This window comes from Panthera tigris, chromosome D4, assembly GCF_018350195.1.
Source record: "Panthera tigris isolate Pti1 chromosome D4, P.tigris_Pti1_mat1.1, whole genome shotgun sequence".
NCBI classification, from domain to species: domain Eukaryota; kingdom Metazoa; phylum Chordata; class Mammalia; order Carnivora; family Felidae; genus Panthera; species Panthera tigris.
In genome coordinates, this window is record NC_056672.1 from 58,800,683 (window position 1) to 58,816,528 (window position 15,846).

The following is a 15,846-nucleotide window of genomic DNA, read 5'->3' on the forward strand; positions in this document are numbered from 1 at the left end:
GAGCCTGACACAGGGCTTGATCCCATTAACCGTGAGATCATGACCTGAGCCGAAATCAAGAGTTGGATGCTCAACTGACTGAGCCACCCAGGCTCCCCTTCAAAGCCTTATTTTAGAAACGATGAAAAGGAGTCTTGGGAAGCTCCCATGATTTTCCCGGGCCATGCATTTGATGGCAGAGCCAAAAATTGGCTCCTTGACCCTTAGCCTGGTGTTCCCCCTACTTTGCCTGCTTGGGTGAGATGTATCATGTCATTTTTCTGCTGATGAAAAAAGAATCATTTCCAAGGTATTGCCATTGTACCAATGAGGTAACTCAAACTAGATGAGTTAACTTGCCCAAATCTTACAGAAATGATGGCAGCAAATAATACCAAAACTAGTTTATATTTGTGTAATGCTGTGTCCTTATGCCTCCTTTCATACGTTATCTAATTTAAACCTCACAGAAACAGCGTAAGGTAGACTTGACTGCATTTAGCAATGAGAAGACACCAATGTTCAGAGTCTTAGTAAGTCAACCAAGGTCACATAGCCAAGAATTGGCAGATCCGGGTCTCAGAGCCTTTCACCTGAAAGAACTAGGAACACAATCCATGTATTCTTGTTTCCCAATTCCTCTGATGTAATCTCTTCTAGAGCTGCAGTGATGTGCTCCAGGAGCGCTTTGCGGTAGAAATGAAATGTAGCTCCGCGCTCCGGCTCGCAGCCCTGCACATCCAGGAGCGGATCTACGCATGTGCCCAGCCGCAGAAGATCTCTTTGAAGTACATAGAGTGAGTGGCAGGCGACTTCTACGTGCCGTCAACAGCAGCTGGGCTGCATTTATAACTTGGCTGGCTCCTGGCCAGGATGGCCAGATTCCACAGAAAGATGATACTCACCAACCTGCCCATCTGTCTGTTGTCTTTCCATCCATTTCCCTCCCCACTGTCTCGGACCCAGCCCAGCTCCCCCAGATGTCAGAATCTGGCTGCGCACTTGGGGGCAGAAGCCAACTGCAGATAGAATGACACAGGATCCCTTTGTAGATTCCCAGTTCCTGAGAGAATGTCTTGGGATATCCGTTGACAACATCAGTGTAAAGCTCTTCTGAGGGCAGAAATGCCTTGGAAATTAATCTTGTGTGAACCAGTTGTGTGGTATTATATTCCTATTAGAGCAGTTTCAAGTCCTGGGATTCTAACACGTCCTGGTTCGTAGGCTAAGTTTTCATTTTTCTCTGGGAAGCATCACCCAGGTTTGCTAAGCCATTCACCAAATCTCAACTGTGTCCTGTCTGGGCATCAAAATCAAATGGGGAATCATAATTAAAACATAAAACAGATCCTTGACCCTATTCCTGAAATACTGGGTTAAATCTCTAGGGAATGAGACCTGAGGATCTGTATTCTTATCCAGTTTGTTGGAGAATTTTGAGGCTGTTAGGCTGGCACCATTCTGAAGCATAACCTCAAGGATTCACAGGTGCTGTGTGAGAATGTATTATACATATGTGATCAGTATTTCTGATATGTATTATAGTAAAAAAAAAAAAAAAAAAAAAGATGGAGATCTCTTCTTATTAACAGAGTATCATACCACACCAAAAGCAACAAGCTCCCAGAAAGATAAGTGGGGCTTAGTTCCTGAATGGCTGGGATTTTTGTGGAGAGAGTACATGCGTATTAAATATATATAAATATATGATATTTAATACATAAAGTTATAAATGCATTTTATGTATATTTACACACACTTATGTATACATGTAGATTCTTCTGTTGAGAAAGAGGCTCATAATTGCAGTGTTCTGGGAACACTAAGTTCCTGAATGAAGTGTAATTATGCTCTTCATTAGAGCCGGGTGCACTGTAAAAATGGTGTCTCCGATATCTCATGGCAGGAAGGACTGGGGAATAGAGAACTTTATATCTCCAACTTTACTCCGAAACATGAAAGGCAAAGACATCAAGAAAGCCATTAGCTTCCACATGAAGAGGAACCAGAATTTGCTGGAACCCCGACAGAAGGTAATGTTGTGGCCTCTGATGACACCAACCCTTCCCCTCCCCCAGCTGTCTGTTGTGAAACCTCAGGGAAAGCATTTTCAACATTGTGTGGATTTTAGGCAAGTGAATAACTCTAATTTAAGTCTTTGTTTCCTCCTATTTAAGCAACTTATTTCTGCTGCCCAGCTTCGTTTAAATTATCTACAGATCCTTGGGGAACTCAAGACGTATGGTGGAAAAATCTTTAATGCTACTCTAATGGTACGTATGACAGAAATGCAGATCTCTACTCTTAGAAGGGAATTTAGAGGTCCTCTGAAGATCAGTGTATCTTTTGGCCTAAAAGTCCTGAGGACCTGTCAGGTATTTGTTTGGGAAGTGAAATATGACACCATTGGGGAGTGTGTATCATGCTTGGTGCCAGCCCTCTGGCAGATGCTGGGGGAGGCAGAACTCAATAAACCTTGATTTCCACCCTCAAACGATGAAACAAAGTACCCAACAGACAAAAGAGGCCATGAGAAAGGCACAGGACTACTGCTGTGGAGTTTGAAGACAGAGGGTACTGCTGCTGGCTTCTGGTTGAGTATGGGAAGGAGGACGGATTAGGAAAAAGCGAGAAGGTTGGATTGACCAGATTTCAGTAAGGAGGAAAGGCATTCTGAGGGGAGGGAAATGGACGAGTTTACTCTGGCACTTTGGGTATATAAAGGCAAAGTGGAAGAATTGGAAATCATGAAAGAAATATGAAAATGTATGATTGACTGCTAGGCTATGGCCCTGATTGTTCATAAGGGAAGAACTACAGGTGGATCTGAGAAGGGAAAAGAGAAGCAAAAGAGCCCTCTCCTTTGTTACTCATTCCTCCCCCAGCTTTCTTTTTGGAGCCTGGGCCTGGTGCTCTGTGCTTTTCAGCAGTCTGTGACTGGTGGGCTGCCTCTCACAGGAACTCTCCCCCACTGCACTGTTTAGGCAGCCCCAGAACCCTCCAGCACAAAACCACACAATTTGCCAATTAGAGATTTATGTACATATATAAATGTATATGTACGTATATATACATATACATACATATACATATATATACACGTATACATACATATATACACAAATATATATATATATACATACATATATATACAAATATATATATATATATATATATGTATAAACAAAGCTCCTTTCAGTATATTTGGTGTGCTTCTCAGTCATTTACAATGATGGGTCAGATTAATCAGATTGCTGACCTAACAATGTAGGTAGAAAAAGGGAATCAATGTTTTGACAGAAAGGAAGAGTATCCGATAGGGGAGGGGAAAAATAGTTGAGTCTTTGTATGAGTAGGTGACAAAAGGTTGGAAAGGAGACTAGATCCACAGAAAGGAAGGCTTAAAGGGCCAATGGGCCCTGGGCCAATCCTATCCTCTCCCAGCTGTCAAGTTCCTGTCCCCAGTCTCCCTTTACTTGTCCTACCTAAGGTAAGAACTGGTAATGGGAGAAGCCAGCCACATTGAACTGGCTTAGGATGCTTGCTGGACACTAGGGACTCCCAGGGAACCTAACATGAGTACAACACTTGAATACAAATAATTATGGTAAGAAGTCACAGCTCAGTGCTATCAGAGCTGTGCAGAGGCTGTGGGGTGGGAACGACATGGAGGAAACGGACTACTCTGGCTTGAGGAGACAGATCAAGCAGATGTTTTCCATAGGCAGTAGGTTTTGATGGAGTCTTTTATTTATTTTTTATTTTATTTTATTTTATTTTTTGATGGATTCTTTTAAAGAGGGGTCAGGATTTCACTGGGACACAGCATGAATATTGGCACATGGGTGTGAAAGCACAGGTTGTGTTTGTGGAACAGGTAACAGCCCCATGGTCTGGCTCTCTATTGGGAAAGGTCTTGTGGGAGATATATTTATACTTAATATAGCCGTCAATGAGGCCCAGATTAGGCTATTGCCTAATTTAGTAGTCTAGGAAAGAGGTGGTGAGGGAGGACCTGAAATCAAAATCAAGGAGTTGGCCAAGAGGGATATCATGTCTTACATGTGCAATGTGTTTTCACTAGCTTGTGAATGAAAACTAATTCCTCTTCCACCCTAATGCAGTTACAGGATAGAGAATCCTACATTGCCCTGCTAGTTGGAGCCAAGTATGGGATTAGCCAAATTATCAGTAGCAAACTCAACATCATGTCCACACTGGCAGAGTTTGCAAACATCAGCCGTGTAGAGCTGACAGAAGAGTCTGAGAAAGTGAGCATGGTCAAAGTGTATCTTCAGGATGTCAAGGTAATGCATGGGGAAGAAATTTTGAATCCAACTTCTGTAATTTGGGGCTAAATCATTCTAGGGTAGTTTATGAGAGTATAGATATTAACAAAGTCTAATATCCAGCATTTGCTTAAGAGGATGAGTTGTCCATCCTGTACCATCAAAAGGAAAATAATGAACATGGTGTGTTTTCTTGGGAGGGTCCTAAGATAATTTTTGTGTGTAAACTGAGCTTGGACTATATACTTTCCTGACGGGTTCAGAAACTTAGATGGGAGCACCACACGATTTTATCTCATGTATGGGACCCAAATGGCTGCCCAAGAGTTTTGAGTGGCAGCAATTAAAATGGATAAATGATGCGGGGTACTTCCTGGGCCTCTCTGGAAGGTCCTACATTTACCCTGCCTTCCTTTGCTTTAATTCTGACGGGCTCAAGGGTGGTGCTTCATTTTTCTCATCACCCTCTTCTTCCTTCTCCATTTGCTCTCCTTTTCATTTTCCAGGTCAGGTCTTGAAGGGGCCTCACTGTATGAATGGTCAGGGTGGGGTGGGGTTGTTGGGATGGGGAGGCTGGACTAGGGGATGAAGAGGCAGGAGACCTCATAGAGATTCAATGGGAGGAACCCACTGTGTGTAAGTGAGTGTGTGTGTACATGTATGTGTGGTTGTGTGTATGTGTGCATGTATGCTTATTTCAAGTCTTGCAGGTGAGAATATGAGATACCAGGAGGCCTGCCTGTGGGCCATGGCTGGATTTACTTGGAATCTCTCACTGGCCCCACATGGCCTTGTTGTCAGTCTTCAAACTGAGGCCACTATCCCTTGGCCCTTTATCTAAGAACTCTCTTTGACTTCAAAGGTTCTGACATTGCTGCTGGAATCCAACAGTGCAAAAGACCTAGCCTGCCTGATTGCTGGGTACTACAGGCTGTTTGTTGACCCAGTTACCTCCATTTTCCTCTGGCCAGGAAAAAAACAACAGGTGCACCGGGTATCTGCTGAAGAAGGTGAGGCTTGCTCCAGTAAGGGCAGGCCCTTTTCATAGCCTTAAGGGAAGGGGATGAATTGAGTTGAACTGAGACTTCCACCCAAGTGGATGAGAGCTATTTTTCCATTTATTTAATGGTGAACAGTTGATTTTCCTAAAGTCCTAAATGGAGTTTTCTCTATGTATCTGAGAGTCCCTGAAAGCCAAGATAGGCTATTGAAGGTCTCCGATTCCCTGTAGTATTTCCTAAAATCGTCTCCAAAATCCACTGTATTTTGTCTTTATTTACTGGCAAAAAAGATGTCATTCATTTATTCAGAAAGTATAGATGACCGTTTTTTATTCCATGTGTATGTGCTCTTCTGCATTTTCTTGAATTATAATAGAAATTCTCAACCTTACATGTTTAGAAAAAGGGGATACCTGGATATAGAAGGGAGTCAAAATCATATATAAGAAATGAGGTAGTGGAGGCCAGATAAGATGATCAGTCTCCCAGGCCAGCTCCCAGTTTCTATCAGGCTTTTGCTTCAGCACTATTGATGCAGCATTTTCCCACTGGTTTGCTGATAAATGTTGAAACACTCCCACTACAGCTAATTCCAGGCTACCAATATGATGTCACTGAATGTGGAGATGGGAAGAGATACTCAGTAGCATAACATTATATAGCATTCCTCCATTTGGATCAAATAGACATAAATAATCTCAAGAGATCAGATGATAGTAAGATAAAGTAAAAAATAATTAGTGATGAGTTTTTGGTACTTGTTGTTTTGGTTTTAACACAGTTTATGAACATGGGATGATACCTTAGAGTCTAATCAGGTAGACAATGCAGAGTGGCAACAATTGTGAAGGTCTGCTGGCGGGAGGGAGTACTGCTGGGGCAGGTGCATGACACCAAGGGCAAGGTCATGATCTGTTGAAGCTCTCTATAGTGGCTGGAGCATGTGAAGCCTTCAGGGGATGACCAGGCTGTTGAGGAGGGGTTGGGGCCACACTGTGAGGGGTGACCAGGCTGAGGAGGAATTGGGGCCGCTCTGTGAGAGGCCTTAACCCGTGGGAGAGCTTAGACTCTTCCCTGTAGGCAGAGGATGCCATAGAGGGGGTTTAAGTAGAGTGTGATGTGAACAGAGAGAAGTTTTGAGAAAGATCATTCTGGAGGCTAATGGTAGAAGAGATATTGGAGGCCTGGCTCAATGCCCCCATCCTTCCAACCATGAATCCTTCCTGAGTACCAGCAGCTAGCTGGGTTTTCACCTCCCTAAAAGCTCCATAGCACCAGGGGGTCCCCAAGGCCGGGCTTCAAAATGGTGCCAGCCTACCCACCTCAGAATCCCACAAAAAGTTGCTAAGAATACAGATTCTCAGCCCCCACTCCCTAGATATTTGATTTATTATATCAGGGATAGGGCCAAGGATCTGTTTTATTTTTTAAATATGATTCCCCATCTGATTTTGATGCCCAGACAGGACAGAGCTGGGATTTGAGGAGGGGCTTAGCAAACCTAGGTGATGCTGCCTGTAGCAAAGTGAAATCCAGCCACATACCTCCGTGCTTCCATGAACACATAGCTCTCCTCAGAAGTAACAATGTCCCCATTAGGCAGTTCAGGTAGATGTGGGAAAGGAGCCCTGATGTGTGGGGAGAACATGGAATCTGGAGGCCCACAGGTCCTGTGTCAGCCAGCACAGCATGATCTGGGCAAGCCACCCTGGAGAATTGGAGGGCAGGCAGGGTAAGGGTGGGAGGACACAAGCCTCTGCTAGTCCCTGAATATAACCCCCGGTGTCCCTTGTGTTACAGGCTATGAATCCAGGGCGTGCAGCGACTCTGAGGAGTCCTCTGAAGTGGACTGCGTGCTGGAGCCTCTCTCCGACAGACACCTGCTGAAGCTGGGCCCCTGCAGACCACTCATAAAAGAGGAGCAGCCTCCTGGGGACAGCCCCACACCTGAGGTGGCCAGGAGGGGCCCGAGCACCTCCGGGGCCAGCAGCATGACAGATAGTGCTGAGTCCGAGGCATCCGACTCAGCCAACACTGAGAGCCGAGGCTGCAGGACCAGTGGCTCCAGTGAATCCATGGATGCCCTAGAAGAGGATGACTTGGACACTTGCTCCTCCAGCAGGTCTGGCTTCTTCCACTCTAGCTCGCCAGGCTTCCCAGAGAGTCTTGATTCCAACAGCCAAGAGGAGAGAAGCAGTATTGAAACCAGTGGCTTCCTCTGTCTCCTGGACTTGGCCCAGAGAGCCAACCCTCCATGCCAGAAGACTGAGTTTTCTGAGAGTCCCGCTCCTGAGACTTTCAGTTGGGGACCAGAACTGAGTGCGGTCCGGCTGGACCCCAGACTATATGAGGACAGTCGGACAGACTACTATAGCCTGTGCTCCAGTGTCTCCCTGGCCAGCCACCAGAGCGACAGCTCAGAGAGCACAGCTTCCCGGCAGGGTGGGGGCCTGGCAGCCTGGGGTCAGCAGGGCTGGATGGAGGCCCAGCCCAGCTCCACTCTGGAAGCCCTGGGCCCACACCTGCCTCTGGCCTTTGAGGATGGCAGCTCAGATGAGGAGTACTATGATGCAGCCGACAAGCTCACACCCCCAGACGCCCTCTCAGGTGAGCCCTCCCCAGCAGGTCTGCACAGACTCCAGGCGGCTTCTGAATACCCAGCAGGGGCAGGGACCAAACTTGAAGCACGCTCCTTGTCCTTGTTTGAGAAGGCCCACCCGGGCTCAGCGGACCAAATTATATGTGTCATAACTTCAAGTCAGGGGTACAGGGGAGGTTCGGGGAACTGTGGGCCAGCAGAGATGGGAGGCACCAATTCAACAATGGGAATCAGGAAAGGCTTCCCAGAAGAGGTGGCAGATGTGCTGGGCCTTGTGAGATGGACAGAATTTGTATTGAAAAGGGTTTGACAGGAGTCCTCAGCGGAGGCAAAGTGGCTGTGTCATTATTGACCCTGACTCTATATTAAATGGGGCTTTGAAGTAAGAAGAACCTGATAGGCTGCTGGTGGCCCCTTAAGGGACTCAGACGTAAGAAAAGGCCAGGGATCTGTTGGTCATGTTTCTTTCCAGTTCCACATAGAATGACTTCCTGAGTTGATGTGAGATCCTTACAGGACACACGCGTGCGCGCGCACACACACACACACACACACACACACAGTTGCACACACCATATACTGAAGGGAAAAAATTAAGAGAATAGCACGCAGACACTGATGGTGAGTCACTCACTAGGAGCTGGGGAAGCTGCAGCTCATTTATTTCTGGGTCAGCCCTTTCCTGTTGCTTCCTGCCCTCTAGTGCTTTCCCGTTGCTTGTGGGAGAAAGGCCAGCTCCTTAGCAGCCCCTGTGAGGCCCCTCCAGGTCCTCTGTGACATGGTCCCTTTCTGTCTCCTTCCTCCTGAGCCCTCTTTCTGCATACCTGCCACACAGACCTCCTTACCGTTCTTTAAAAGTGCCAAGTTCTTTCCTACCTCTGGCCTTTACACGTGCTGCTCCTTCCGCCTGAAACACTCCTCACCCTGATCTTTGGCTACAAGTGCCTACCCATCTATCAGGCCCCACGTAGAAATTCACTTCCTCTGGGAAACGTCAACCAGACTGCGCCAAGACTGGGGCAGGTCTCCCCATCCCTTTCACGTGTTTTCATAGCACCCTGGGTACTTCCTGCCTGCACTTAGCACTGCCTGTAATTGTATATTTATTCGTGTGACTTTTGTGTTGATATTTCTCTTCCTTACTAAACCAAGAACTCCTCAGAGTATAGGGACCGTGTGTTATACACTCACCCCTGGGTCCCCAGCACATAGTACCTGGCAGTTTTGCTAAATGAGTAAACAAATTCTCTACCATCTACCCTGAGTTTATTAATTGGCTGTGCCCATAAAGAAGGAGAAACTTATGAGCAGATTTGCACTGTTCTCCAAAGAACCCAGCCAACTGCCATCCATGCCCCCAGCTTTGCCCAGCTGGGCCAGCCATTGTGCAGGGTTCAAAATGGGGGCACAACAGAGACCATCAGTCAAGGCCTTCCCATATAGGAATCTAGCCAGGGAAATAAAGTCCATACTGGACATTCCCTTTTTTTCACAAGGAGCCAATAAGGGTTCTGGTCTGAGCCCTGATTCACTGTGGGAGTCTCTCCCTTTTTAGGCCTCAGAAATGCCCTTGGTGAATGGCTATAGGTGGCCTAGGGCAGCAGCTCTAAAACATGGGTGGGCATCATAATTACCCAAGGGACCTGGTTTAAATACCACAGCTTCTTAGGTTGTAGCCTCTGAGATTCTGATTAAAGAGGCCTGAAGAGCAGCCTAGAGTTGATAAGGTTTTTAATAAGATGCAGCCAGACTGGAAACTGCTGATCTGAAGATAAGAGCCCTCTGATTCTCAAGTGCTATGCTATGTACCTGATTCCTTCTGGCTTATTCCCTAGACTTCATCACAAAATGCTTCTCTGCTCAGAAGGGTCCATCCTGGGGGTGCCTGGGTGGCTCAATTGGTTGAGCGTCTGACTTTGGCTCAGGTCGATATCATGGTTCATGGGTTGAGCTCCACGTTGGGCTCGCTGCTGTCAGAGCCTGCTTCGGATCCTTGGTCCCTCTCTCTCTGCCCCTCCCCAGCTTGCACTCTCTCTCAAAAAATAAATTTTATAAACATTAAAAAATTAAAAAAAGAAAGGTCCATCCTGGTATGCACAAAACCCCCACACTTGAGACTGAGTCATGACACTTTTTGTCAAGAGAAAGCTCCCTCGGAATCCTCACACATGTAGTGACAATAACTACAGCAGTGGTAGCAGCTCCCGTCACTGAACCACTGTTAGCACAGGCCTTGTTCTGGGCGCTTGATAAGCACCGGTCCATTGAACCAGCACAGTAGGCCAGTGCTGACTGATACCACTGGTACTGACTGACTTGGGTTGACATAAGCACCAATCAAGAGTGTTAGAAGGATGTCAGATAGCTTATAGAATTTCCAGCAAAGGTGAAGAGCTGGTTTAGACACAGGTAGTAACCAGGCCTGGAGACTGGGTGACAGGATTTCTCATCATTTCTTCACTGTCAGGATACTGTAGCTGCAAAGGATGGGCTCTACTTTTATTATTATTATTTTTTAAATTAATACGCAAATTCTAGGAAATTTGTATCTGACTTTCTAGGTCATAAATCTGGCTACTTGGCTGACTGCGGGTAGGGCACCTTCATGAAGAGTTCTAGCAGACAGTAAGCATTGGGGAGATTTTGTTCCCTGAAAGGAAGTTGGGGTACTGTGACCCAAAGACAATGACATGCATCGTGGGCAATGAAGAACCAAAAAATGTCTCCCACAATTATTATCCCCATCTGTTAGATGAGCAAATTGAGGAGATCAAGCTTTAATCTGCCCAAGGTTGACCAATCCAGCCAGGATCTGAACCCAGGCAACCCTGAGTCCTGGGTCCAACCTCTATAAGTCTCTTTATTTTTCTGCTTTTCACATACTCTTCCCTTTCTTGATTCTTAGGGGCCAGAGCTGTGTCTGCTGCAGAACCCAGTGCCACAAGCTTACAGCATAAGGCTAGCACTTGCATCTGTGAGGACAGCCTGAATCCTGGGCCAGATGGAAGAGAACCAAGCAGAAGGGGAGGGGTGAAGAAGTATGCCAAGACTCTGAGAAAAAGAAGGTCTTTCCTACAGACTGACTACACTTGTCAGGTCTCCTTTCCCCTGGTGCCATCAGCCTCCCTGGAGAGTGTGGATGATGTGTGCTACTACGACAGGGAGCCCTATCTGGCCCTCGGAGCACCCTCCCCAACTGTGTCCTCTCTGCAGGACATGCAAGGTGAGCCTGGCCTCCTGGAGACCAAGGCCCTGGGGCTGCTGGGTCCCTTGAGGCAGACCAAGAGCAAAAACCCAGCCTCCCGAGTCATGGAGATGGAGCCCGAGACCATGGAAACCAAGTCAGTTATCGACTCTCGAGTGTCTTCTATTTCTGCCATTCGCCTCCGGATTGACCCCAACCATAAAGATAGCTCTGGGGTTGCCCCCCTGACTGCCACTGTTGCCAGTTCCCCAGCCAGCACCCCTCACTGTTCCAGCCCAGGCTCATCTGGCCTAGATACTGCTCAGGCAGAGACTTCCCATGCCTTGTCTCCACTTCAACACTCGGATGCCAGTGTCCCCAAAGAACTCACCCTAGAGCTTGGGGACAGCAACTCCTCCCTCTCTAGTGCTGACCCAGACCCAAATAGAGTCTGCCTGACCGTCAGCCCAGGGCCACATAAGGTCTCTCAAGCAGACACACTAGAGTTGGGAGGGGTCCAATTGGAAACAGGACTGGGATCTTTGTTTACAAATCCTATGCAAGAAACTGCCCCCAAATACACAGAGCCTTTGTTGTCTCCTCCTCTAGTCAGGCCTGGAAGTGGTGAACGTGGGATAAATTCAGGAGAGAAGATGGCTTCTTTCCCTACAGAAGAGGAACAACAAGGACAGCTATCTCTGGGACATGATGGAGAAGTTACAAACAAAAACGGCACCAATTTATTTCACGATGAATCTGGGAAAGATTCAAGTGACTCCAAGAGTGACCTGTCGAATGCTGTGCCACAGACTATTGGGGTCAATGCTCCAGCTGGTGGAATGAGAACCTCCCTCTCCTTGAAGACTCCTGTAACAGGAACTGAGCAGATCCTGCCACATTCCCCCACGGGTCCCCAAGGACAAAGCAGAGAAACCCCAGGCCAAGCCTGCCAGGCCCAAGAGCAAAAACTATTGGAAGAGCTGGATTTAGACCCCGATTTCTTGCTTGGGGACCAGACCATTCCATCAGCCTTCCCTCTGGAGGGGGTCAAGGCAGAGCCACTTAACCACATGATAGGGGAAGAGACAGCCTCTCGGGACACTCCTCAGCAGATCTGTTGTAATCCAGCTCCTTCTCTGCCAAAGCCACTACCGGGTCCCCCAAAGGAGCCCCACTTAGAAGGTTCAAACCATTGTTCACTGTCAGAAAACAAAGACAAAAGTCCTAGCGTCTGCCTTCCTGCTGAGAAGTCTTTCCTGTGCTTTGCCCCAGAAAGCCATCCTAAAGTTTCTGCCAGTCTCAGGATGGCCACATCTTTGGGGTTTGTGGGTGTGAATGAGACAATGGCCCCCAGGATTGGGATGGAGCAGTGCAGCTGCCAGTTCTCCTATGCCACGTGCTTCCGTGGCCTGCAGCCAGAAGCAGAGGAAGAAGACAGGGCCTTGGAAGCACACCCCACTGCCCCCCTCACATCGCCGCCCTCTGCAGGAAGCCGGCTGGCCCTCCCCTGGAGGCCTGCCCGGGCCCGCAGCTGCAGTGCGGAGCCCCTGTCGAGGAATAGCCACATCTGGCCAGAATACTGCTCCAGGGCCCTGAGACAGCTGAGAGCTGCCCCTGCCAGCACCCCGGAGGGCTTTAGCCAACTCACAGAGAGCTTAGTGGAATTACAAGATATTTTAGAAGCTTCCTGGGGGAATGGGAACAAACATCCCCCAGAGAAGTGCACCTGGCACTTTTCAGAAAGCCGGAGCCGCCTCTGCATGGGTTCCCAGAAGCTCCTGGCGAGCTGTCAACATGTGATCAGAATGGACCAGTCCCCCGAAGAGATGCAGGGTGCCGTGCGGGACACCTTCCAGCACCTGGTCCAGCTGGCCGGCCTGTGCTTCCAGTTCACAGACTGCAGCCGCTGTTCCACTCGGCACAGGGAAGCAGCAGGGAACCTGAGGGACGTGGTGTGTGCCTACCATCAGTTCGTAGAGGCTGCTAGGCTGACCTGTGAGAGAGGCTACCACGACCTGAGTGTGAAACTCTTGGCCCGTCAGTGCACAGCTCTCACAGCTGCTGTGTTTTGTTTGACCCAGAAGTTCCGAGCATCCACTGCCCTGTGAGCAGGCCGGTTGCCCAGGCCCCTGCCTTGCCCTGGGCACTTCCCTGAGAAGCTCCTCCATTCTTCCACCACCCCTCCAAAATGTTTACTAGAGTATTCAAATAAACTGCTGCTTAATCCTGACCTGAATCATACAGAGTGATAAGTTTGGTTCAAAAGCATTCACTCATGTTCATTCAACAAACATTTCACTGAATACCTCCTCTGGGTCAGGCCATGTGCTAGGTCCTTAGGATAGAAAGGTGAATTAGACAAATCCCTGCCCCTAGTCAGGATTCTCACAGACCCTCGGGGGGATACAGATAAGTAGCTTGCCATCAGTAAACTGTGCCCTAATAGTTTACCCTGGGGATGTTCACAGACTGTCCCAGGATGACAGGGATGAGGGAGGAAGGTGGGGATCATTGAAAAATGGTCTTGACTTCGCGTATCACACTGATTTGGCAATGTCCTTCACAAATAGGAGTGAGTACATATGATATTTGATAGATTTTACCTTCACAAGGTTTGGTTTGCGGCACCTGCACCTGCAGGCCTGGCATTGACAAGCATAGGTTGCCACTAGGTGGCAGTTAAATTCCTTAGTTGCATGGTGACCCACATCCAGGAGTGGGTGCTCTGTGCTTTATCTCAAATTGAATGCTGCACCCTTTTTCTCTGGCAAATACCTGTAAAGGCAAACATAAAGCCCTGAATTCAATTTGCCTTTTTAAGAATAATATTAGAGGGAAAGAAATATATTTAGTACCTTTCTCACTAATCCCGATTAAACCAGTTAATCCCAGTTAATCTTAGTGGGATGTTGGACAAGCTACTTCACCACTCAGTGCTTTGGTTTTCTCTTCTCTGAATGTTAATAGTTCCTGCTTTGTTGGGTAGAAATCTAATAAATAATCTAGTAAATACTCAGTAAAATTCAGTAGTAATCCCCAAACTTTATGGATGCCTCTCCTAGTGTGAAACCATTTCCTACATTTTGTTTTCAGACTCCAGGAAAACTGATCTCAAGATACCCCTGGGATGTCTTTTTCCCCCTGGCTTCTCTGTCCAGGCCAAAGCTGGCTTAAACAGTCACCTTGGGCTATTAGAGCTTGTTCAAGGGGTCCCTTTGTCCCTCTGGTACTCCTGATCAGTTGTGTGTCTGCACTGGCCTCCCAATTCCTCTCCTTCGCCCAGAACAAGGAGGGCAGAATGAGTGTGTTTATGTACCCAAACCGTTGGCAATCAGAGGAAAGCAATATTTTGGGAGACGAGAAGATATCTTTCTCACCCCTTGTTACCAATTATTTGTTAACTAACCAGTGAACCAGTACTTGTGCCAGGAAAAGATTTATTTTCTTAGAGGCCTGTTTTTTTTTCACATAATGTTTTGAATAAAATTTGAATAAGGCTCTCGAACATAGATTTGTAGTGATTTTGTGGCCATGAATAACAGGAACAATAGGACGCTGAAAAAATAAAAATTGTATAATGTTAAACAGGACTTGAACACTTTTACCAGCAGAAAGCTCTGAAGAGCTATGTAGCTTATTTACATGAACGTAATCTGTATGTTTGCAAGTTAAAGCAAGGAGCTCAGGACTTCAACTTAACCAGAGCTGGAATCCTGGCGATGTTGTTATAGGCACCACGCTGGGCCTCAGTTTCCCCAACTGACAAAAGGAAATAGTACTCGTCTCATTTAGTGAGGGCCTACAGTGTGCCAGATGCCTTACTTACATACCTCAAGTACATTTTCTTATTAATGGGGACAACACCCCAAACTAGAGATTGTTATGTAATACACATTTGGCATATTGTGAGAAATAATAGTGGAAGGCAGGAAGAAGACTGTGAAGCCTCTGGCACAGGCACTCAAATGTTTATGTCTGTCTGTCTTTGCTTCCTCTCCCCTCAACTCCATGAACTTTCTTGGCTTGCTACTGTATGGAGTTAGTATTTTGCTCTGCACTAAGTCCCAGAAGTTCCAGGAAATCCCTCACTGCTTGTTGAGAAGCTAAAATGAGGGGAGTGGGGGCTGGTCCTGTGTAGCACCTTTTTTGAGATACACCACCCCCAACATGAATAGGCAGAATGGGATGCAATGCAAGAGCCAATTGTTTAGTGACTAGGAAACTACCAGACATTTTCACTCCTTCCTTTTCCCACTCACCATAATATTGGCTGATTCGTTTCTTAGACAAACATTTGTTACAACCGTTGCAGGTGATGCCTGATGTGGGATTATGGATGTAAATAATTGGGTAAGGATCCTGTCTTCAAGAGCTCCTGGTCTAAGAGATAAGATGACATGTAGAGATAGAAACCTACAAATCTAAGGTATGGTCTGCTCAGGGTGACCAAAGAGGACAGATAAGGTGCTAGGAGAGCTCAAAAGACAGAAGTCATTTTGTGGTTGGGGACAGAATGGTGATCGTGGAAGGCTTCCTGTAGGAAGCAGCATTAATTAGAAGTAGCTACTGAGCATCAGGTCCTAGATTTAGTAGATAGGAAGGTAGGTTGGAATGTGTTAAGAAAGGAGAAAAATCACTCATTTGGTGATTCTGTCAACACATATTTAGTGTGCAGTGGCACTGGGAATTAAGTCTTCAAGATGATACATGTTCCCTCAGGAACTTATAACTAGTAGGAAAGACACAGAAGAAAATAAAAAGATTACTGACTGATAGGTCATGTAAAGAAACGAA

At 46.9% G+C, this 15,846-nt stretch overlaps 1 protein-coding gene across 2 annotated transcripts in view; it reads left to right on the plus strand.

Moving 5' to 3' along the window:
* The window catches only part of FRMPD1 (FERM and PDZ domain containing 1), an 88,391-nt gene extending 75,109 nt beyond the window's left edge, over window positions 1-13,282 (plus strand). For both annotated transcript variants that reach the window (XM_042965255.1, XM_042965256.1), the window contains 7 exons: window positions 640-776; window positions 1,886-2,012; window positions 2,157-2,252; window positions 4,104-4,286; window positions 5,131-5,278; window positions 7,070-7,876; window positions 10,774-13,282. In XM_042965255.1, the coding sequence (XP_042821189.1) occupies window positions 640-776; window positions 1,886-2,012; window positions 2,157-2,252; window positions 4,104-4,286; window positions 5,131-5,278; window positions 7,070-7,876; window positions 10,774-13,160 (3,885 nt within the window). In that variant the 3' untranslated portion in view covers window positions 13,161-13,282. The remainder of the gene's footprint in view (window positions 1-639; window positions 777-1,885; window positions 2,013-2,156; window positions 2,253-4,103; window positions 4,287-5,130; window positions 5,279-7,069; window positions 7,877-10,773) is intronic.
* The last annotated feature ends 2,564 nt before the right edge of the window (window positions 13,283-15,846 follow it).